At 28.5% G+C, this 8,297-nt stretch overlaps 1 protein-coding gene across 2 annotated transcripts; it reads left to right on the plus strand.

The window, feature by feature from the left end:
- The first annotated feature begins 5,351 nt into the window (after window positions 1-5,351).
- LOC105628194 (3-ketoacyl-CoA synthase 12) lies at window positions 5,352-7,909 on the plus strand. Of its 2 annotated transcripts, none has more exons than XM_020676961.3 (2): window positions 5,352-7,108; window positions 7,685-7,909. In XM_020676961.3, exon 1 carries the CDS (start codon window positions 5,673-5,675, stop codon window positions 7,068-7,070), a length of 1,398 nt encoding a protein of 465 aa, XP_020532620.1. In that variant the 5' UTR covers window positions 5,352-5,672; the 3' UTR covers window positions 7,071-7,108; window positions 7,685-7,909. The 2 variants fall into 2 exon arrangements, with proteins under 2 accessions (XP_020532620.1, XP_012064956.1); XM_012209566.4 differs by lacking the exon at window positions 7,685-7,909 and adding an exon at window positions 7,516-7,677.
- The last annotated feature ends 388 nt before the right edge of the window (window positions 7,910-8,297 follow it).

The following is an 8,297-nucleotide window of genomic DNA, read 5'->3' on the forward strand; positions in this document are numbered from 1 at the left end:
ACATTTCTCGTATATAAAAAAATAAAAAAATTGGGAAGAGTCAAAAGGCGACTATGATGAATTATTAGATGATGATAACCCAAACGTATTGGTCAGTTTGAAACTTAATTGATAGTAGCCGAAATATGGATTCGAGTCTTCATCTAACCATTATTAATAGTTGACATATGAAAGCTACAAGCTTCACCATTGATTTAGAATATTTATCCTCATCTTCTTTTTGTATTCTTCTCCATCACATCAAAAAACTAGAATATGGGTACATGGCCCGAAGCCTATTTTAATCTTATCTATACTACAAAAGAAAATGTATGCTAAGTTAACATAATAATTTTTTTTTTTTTTAAATCTCCAATGCTTGTTTATGAAGCATTTATTATTCACACTTATTAAATTACTCCCTCTATTCTAAAATATAAGTCATTTTTATTTATTTTTTTTGAGAAAAATCAAACTAGAATTTCAGTAATTGAAAACTGTATACAGATATAAAATGCAGATTAATATGTTTTTATATTTTTATATGAATGCCTAATCATATACCACTTATATATATAAAAAAAAAAAAAAACATAATCTTGATTTGAAGTATCTAATCGAGTTGACAGCGCATAATATTTGTATTATAAGCGATCGCATGCTCCACTTGGTGACTATTTATAGCCATTAATCGACTTCATAGTATTTCTATAAGTCTGATCTGATTACCTTCAATTTTTTTTCCTTCTATTGGGAAGAGATCCGCACTTCTTTTTGCATAATTATTCAAATAATAAAATACGTTAGACAAAATCACCATAACGATGATAACAACAACTCAGAATTAGATTTGAGAACAAAATCCCAATATATGGGCAAGAATAAATCTCAATATATGGACAACAATAAATCTCAATGCATATGCGACAATAACTCAGATCTATAAACAGGTCTGAGAATTATTTGCAAAAAAACAAACAAAAAAAAAAAAAGAAAATGGGTGACCATTAATGAGAACTCACCGATGGAAGCCCATGGAAGAAGAGAAGAGAGGTATTAGGTTTTCAGAGAAAGAGAAAGAGAGAATATAATAAATCTGATTTTTGGTTTGTCATTTGTCATAAAATATAAGTCGTTTTGTATATTTCAAGAAGTAATAAATGAAGTTTTTCTAATGTTTCCCTTGTTTACACTAAATACAATAAATACTTCATAGACAACTATTAATTTTGAGATAAAGGATAATTTGATCGAATTACCATTGAGTTTGTCATAATCTAGCAGAATTAATTGCTTTCTTAATCTTTGTGCAAAAATCTTAAATGACTTATATTTTGAGACAAAGGGTGTAGATAAATTTATGATGATGAGAACTCGATATGAAATATTTTTACTATTCACATTCATTATATGATATGAGAATATTAATTAGGTCACTTCTGATTGGCAGTCATATTGTCCTGTTAATACTCATTTGTTCCAAAATACTTCATCCGTCTCAAAATATAAGTTGTTTTAAGATAATTATTTTGTCTCAAAATATAAATCGTTTTGAGTATTTTAAGAACTAACAAATGATGTTTTCAATGTTACCCGTATTTATATTAAATACAACATCTATCTTCACAAGTTATTGTTGATTTTCATATAAAGGAAATTAGGTCAAATTATCCTTATTTTTATTATAATTTAAGATAATTAATTATTTTCTTAATTCTTGTGAAAAATATCAAACGAGACAGAGGGAATATAAGTCATTTAAAGCTGTCACGGATATTAAGAAATCAATTAATTTTCCTAAATTATAACAAAACCAAGTATAATTTGTCCAAGTTACCATTTATCTCAAAATGAAAAATAACTTCTGAAGATAGTTATTATATCCAATATAAATAAGAGTAAAATTAAAAAAAAAATCATTTATTACTTATTAAAATACATAAAACTATCTTATATTTTGGAACAAAACAATCACCCTAAAAAAATTTATATTTTGAGACAAATGAAATATAAAACATGCATTAATTTGCTCTCCTTGTTTATAATAAATTTCAACTTCATCTCTGCATGTTATGATATTCACTATGTTCATAAATACAAGTCGTTTAAGGTTTTTACATGATGAATAAGAAAACAATTAAATCTTCTAGATTATAACAAAAAGTTCATTAATTTGACTAAATTACCTTTTATTTTACATCATTAATAGCGAATGTGGTTTGGTTGGTCTTCTTACTTATATGGAAAATGAAAGTTTTAGGTTCGAGATCTCTCAATCATAAGAGTTTTTACCAATTTAATGAGTAAAAGAGAAAATTACCCATATTGTGTAATCCACAATGTTCTTTTAGTCTATTGGACACTGAACGAATCATATATATATATATATATACACACACACATACACACATATAAGGTAAAATTGAAAAAATATTGTTAATTACTCTTTAATATTATCAAAACGAATTATATTTATGAATATGAATAGATAGTGTAATTGAGTATTTACTTTTTTAAAGTCTAATTAATTAGAATAAAAAATATAGTAATCACTTTCTTATCTAAAAATTATTAGGTTATAAAGCGAAAACAAATTAAGGTATTAACTAAGCAGATGTTAATTAGCTATTAAAAATTTAGGCAGCAATTCCAAATTAGTTATATAACCTTCTCAAGGAACGACAACATAAATTAGTATATTTACACAAAGTGTTTTCACTTCCATTTCAGCACCTCCAACTTCCAAGTGCTTTTCTTTTTCTACACAAATATAGCAATGATAATAATAATTTGGCACATCTCTTTCAAATGTTTATCCTATAATCACATGAAAATAAAAATATCTCTATTTTTATAGGACGGAGAGAGTTTATCCTATATTTTTAGTTGACCTAATCTATTAGTTGTTTCAACTTTCAACTAATAATTGCTCTCCCCATTAATTCTTACACCTAACTAGTTAATAGAAAATTAGAGCTAGAGGGCAACAGAAATTAGAGGTGGTGGGCCAATATCAATCCACAATGTGTTAGAACTCAATTTTATTCAAATATAAATTATATAAATTTAAATAAATTATAAATTTATTTCGCACATTTTACTTAATTTTACTAAAACTTGATCATTTGGGTCCAATATTGACTAGTTCTAATAACAAGCAATTTTCAAACATTTAGATCAGGAAAAGTACAGTGCTTCACCAAACAATTGCACCATATTAATTGATGAAAAAAGTCCAAGCCAATAAAAATCAAAGTGGCCAAGTCCAACCCCAAATTATTTAATTGATTGACAATTACGCATGATCTCACAATTGGGTTTCCCTTAGATTTTTTTTTTTTTATTTGACTTGCATAATCATGTCCACAAGTAAATAATTGAACTGTTTAAGTAATTTCATTTTTGTTTGACATTATTGTTATGGCTTTTTACTATCAACTGATTTTAATGTGTTTAAATCTCACAATAAATAAACAATAGTCTTAAAAGATCCTTTCGAGTTCGTAATTTTCAAAACCATTTCATTTAACTGTTTGTTTATATCAACTGATAGCTTTTTATAATGATTAGTTGACCAAATATTGCTGTTTGAGAAAATTTTATAACATCCTCTTAATGTCTTCATAAAATTACCATATTTTGTTATAGTTTACGTGCTACTATTTACTATTTGGGTTTTCTAATTAAGAAGGCAAAAATAACTATTTGAAGAAAGATATTTCCTACCTCACAAAATAAAATATATGTCGTTTAAATTTTTTTTACCATTACGAAGAAAAAAATTAATTTTCATAAATTATAACAAAAGCAGGAGTAATTTGTTTCATATCGTTACCCTTATCTCACGTTATTATATTGAATATAAATAAGAGTAAAATTCAAAAAAGATCATTGTTATTCCTTAAAATTCTCAAAACGAATTTATATTTTGGAACAAAACTATCACTTTAAAAGGATTTACTTTTTCGTTCCATAAAGATTGTCGGCTATTCCATTTAGGATGTCCCAAAATAATTGTCTACTTTTATATATATATAGTTTTTTTTTCTTATTTTACCCTTCCATAAATCCACTTTTACATGAAGTTACATTTAATTATATCTTATATGAAAAAAATAGAAAAGAAAAACACATAAATTATTCTAACTTTAATTTCATATTTTTAAAAATTATAAAAAATTGTGACAATCTTTCTGGAATAAAGAAAATATATTTTAAAACAAAAAGAGTAGAAAGAAGAGTCTTATTGCCTGAATCAATCAATCACTAATGAGTTGATATTCCAGATTACCAAATCACTAATTAGTTGATATTCCAGATTACCAACCCAATTCAGCCAATTACCGAATGAAATAATTAGTCGGTAGTCGGTTGTTATTTTGTAGTGAATATAATGTCGAAATTGACGTAGAAGATGGATAAGAAACAACATGGTATTTCTTCGGATAACCATTAACCAGTAATCATGGTATTCAACGAAACAACATGAATAGCAGATGAGATCTGCAACCCAAAAGAATATATTGTCCATTTTCTAACTTCAAAGTACTTCGTAATAAGTGAGCTTTTAAGATATCCATAGGTTGACCAACTCACTGCTTAAGGAAAAATATTTAACCAACCAGATTGCCTTATAGTCCGATCAAAATGTGAATTCCACGACTCCATCCTGTGACGAGGAGATAGGATTTAGTATGCTTCACTGGGTCAAGCTATCTTGGAATATATTATAATTTGTTTTTTCTTTCTATCTACCACTTTCTCTGTCTTAAATGTGAGGTAACACACATTGGGTAAGCTGCTAACTGTGAACTATAATGGCTTTGCCATTTAAAGATTTTCAAAACTAAACAAAAGAGAAGGTTCCTCTAGCAAAACAAATGGATAAACAAATTAAATTATATACTATTATTTTTTATTTTGACTTTTGATGCACACCCTTTAGTGGTCGGCAGAACTTACTAGTCTTTGAAAAAGACTTTCTTTTCAAATAAATGAAAAATATATTATGCTAAAAGAAATGTATGATTATAAAAATATTTTAGGTATGACATTTTAATTTTAGTTTTCTTTTGCATACAGATAAGATTATTCTCGGACTTTATTTCACGTATTATTACTAAATCCATTTTTAAAGACATATTTATCAACTGATATAAATTAATTAATTGGATTTTAGCTTTGTATGAATATAGAAGTTGTTTTTTTCATACAAAATTAACTTTTTATTTTACTTGGATAAATTTTTTAAGACATTATGATGATAGAACTTAAAAAAGATAAAAAAAGATGTATATTTTCCTACCCCATGAAGCATTTTCCAAGAAACATCTATACACAGAGAGTTTTTCTTTTCCTTTCCTTTTTCCTTTTGCTCTCTTTCTCACACTTAAGGTGTGATCATAGTTGAATTTGTAATAAAGACTGATAACACAAATCAGCTGGTGGGAGTTGAGCGATTGAAATACATATCTTTTGAATACTCACGTGTCAAAGTCCAACTCATATGCCGGCCTTTCCTCCTTATAAATCTTTCATTTCTTGATTTATTTTTCCTATCCGAGGTTTTTAGTACTCTTGAATACATAACATAAAAACCATACAATTGACTCGTCTCTCTCTCATTCTCTTTCTACAAGCCTTTTCCTTGTTGCTTTCTTCTTTGTTTATTACATTGTCTGTTGATTCTTGAAATGGGCTTACACATGTTAGTTTATGCATTCTTGATCTTTTATCCTCTTTTCTTGATATGGAGGTGGATCGATGGGAAAAGAGACCAAGAATGTTACATTCTTGATTATGAGTGTTATAAACCAACTGATGATAGAAAGCTTGACACCGAGTTTTCTGGTGAAATAATAAAGAGAAGCAAGAATCTTGGTCTAAATGAGTACAAGTTTCTCTTGAAAGCCATCGTAAGTTCTGGCATTGGAGAGCAAACTTATGGTCCGAGAATGATTTTCGCCGGGCGAGAAGAAAATCCGACATATGAAGACGGGATACTGGAAATGGAAGAGTTTTTTCAAGAAAGTATTCAAAAACTCTTATCAAGAACAGGCATTTCTCCTCAAGAAATTGATGCTCTTGTTGTCAATGTATCAATGCTTTCTGCAGTGCCTTCTTTGTCAGCTAGAATCATAAATCATTACAAAATGAGAGAAGATATTAAGGTTTTTAATCTTACTGGTATGGGTTGTAGTGCGAGTCTTATATCTGTCAACATTGCTCAAAATCTTTTCAAGACTTACAAGAATTCATACACACTTGTCATTACTTCAGAATCTTTAAGCCCTAATTGGTATGCAGGAAATAATAGGTCAATGATTCTTGCAAATTGCTTGTTTCGCTCTGGTGGTTGTGCAATCCTTCTGACTAACAAAAGGGCTTTAAAGCACAAAGCAATGTTCAAATTAAAATGTTTGGTTAGAACACACCATGGAGCCAGAGATGACTCATATGATTGTTGTCTTCAAAAAGAAGATGAACAAGGCCGTGTAGGGTTTCATTTAGGCAAAAATCTACCAAAAGCAGCTACAAGAGCTTTTGTTGATAATCTTAGGGTGATTTCACCAAAGATCTTGCCAGTAAGAGAGTTGCTAAGGTTTTTAATAGTTTCATTTATTAAAAAATGGAGCAGCCAAATAAGGTCTTCCTCTTCTTCTAAAGGAGGCGAAGATCGAGCAGTTATAAACTTCAAGACCGGAGTAGATCACTTCTGTATCCATACCGGAGGGAAGGCGGTGATAGATGGAATAGGAGTGAATCTAGATTTAACGGAATACGATTTAGAGCCAGCAAGAATGACTCTACATAGATTTGGAAATACTTCAGCATGTAGTCTTTGGTATGTGTTAGCATATATGGAAGCAAAGAAAAGATTAAAGAAAGGAGATAGAATTTTGATGATAAGTTTTGGTGCAGGCTTTAAATGTAACAGCTGTTTATGGGAGGTGGTGAGAGATTTAGATGGTAGTAATGTGTGGAAAGATTGCATCAATGACTACCCACCAAAAACCCTAACAAATCCTTTCATGGAGAAATATGGATGGATTAACAATGAAGATGAGAGTACCTTTGCTGTTCCTTCTTGAAGATTCTAAGAAAGAAAGAAAGAAAGAAAAAATACAAGGTAAGGGATTGTTTCTTGCACAAACTTGCAATAGCTTTTATTACTTCTTTAAAGGTTACAGTATTTTTCTTTCTTTCTTTTTTTTTTTTTTTAAAAAAAAACAAGTTACCTTTCTTTGTTTCTTTCTTTTTTAAGTTAGATTTTAGTTTTAATTTGTATACTTTATATTTATTGTTTGTGTTAATTAATTGTTATTATTATTATTGTTGAATCATTTATGTGAATTTGATTACACCCAATAATGTACGCTTCTTTCAATATAATGAAAAGTTTATTACGTTGGTTGCTATTTTTCTTTTTTTGTAACATCATTTTTACAAAAAGGAAACAAAAACAAAAATAGAAATAGGAGTCTCATTTTGGAGTATACATCTCTCACTATTTTTATTTTTTTTATTATTTATTAGGCGGTTCGACGAACTAGAATATTTTAACTATACATTAGTCCTCCTCATCAGCTATTCTTTTATATTGGTGAAGGAGATGTTGCTTTTTCACCTGACCCTCAACTCATGCTGTTGTACTTGAGGTTGTTAATGTTTTGAAGCATTAGTATTAAAGGCAAACTAATTGCAGGACCAGTGGATGGCCCCAAAAGAGAGAATGGCGGTGCTTTTTGGTACTTGTAGAACAGCAAAAAAATTGCACAGAAAAATCTGTATCAATTCTGGTTTTGTTTTTGTATGCTTCCTAGCTTTGAAAGATAGTCTGAATCAGACTATATTTACATAAAACCCATATATATAAAGTTTTTTTAATTTCAAACAATAAAATAAAAAACAAATGTTAATTCTAACAAAATTAGGCTCATTATTGAGGTTGTATTCGGCAACAATTTTTTAAGTAATTTTTAATTAAAACGTTAAACGCTACTTAAAAAATTGTTCGATAACATAACGTTTGAACTAGCTTTTAGAAGTTAGAGTAACGTTTTATGAAAAATTTACTTATAACCAGAGTAATATATATACACACAAAAATTTAATGGCAAGAATTATTTCCGAGCTATGGTTCAGTAGTGAGCAGGGTAGTTTGATCTTGACTATCGTATTTGAATGAGTGGTTGCAACAGATAATTGGTTTTTTCAGTTACACCTTAATTCATTCATGAATGTTTAATAAATACATATCAAAATGGCAAGGAATTTTTATTTTCAATGTATTGCAGATCTATACATTAAACTAATAA

Source organism: Jatropha curcas, chromosome 1, assembly GCF_041381405.1.
Source record: "Jatropha curcas cultivar XTBG-Jc1 chromosome 1, XTBG_Jcur_1.0, whole genome shotgun sequence".
Lineage (NCBI taxonomy): Eukaryota > Viridiplantae > Streptophyta > Magnoliopsida > Malpighiales > Euphorbiaceae > Jatropha > Jatropha curcas.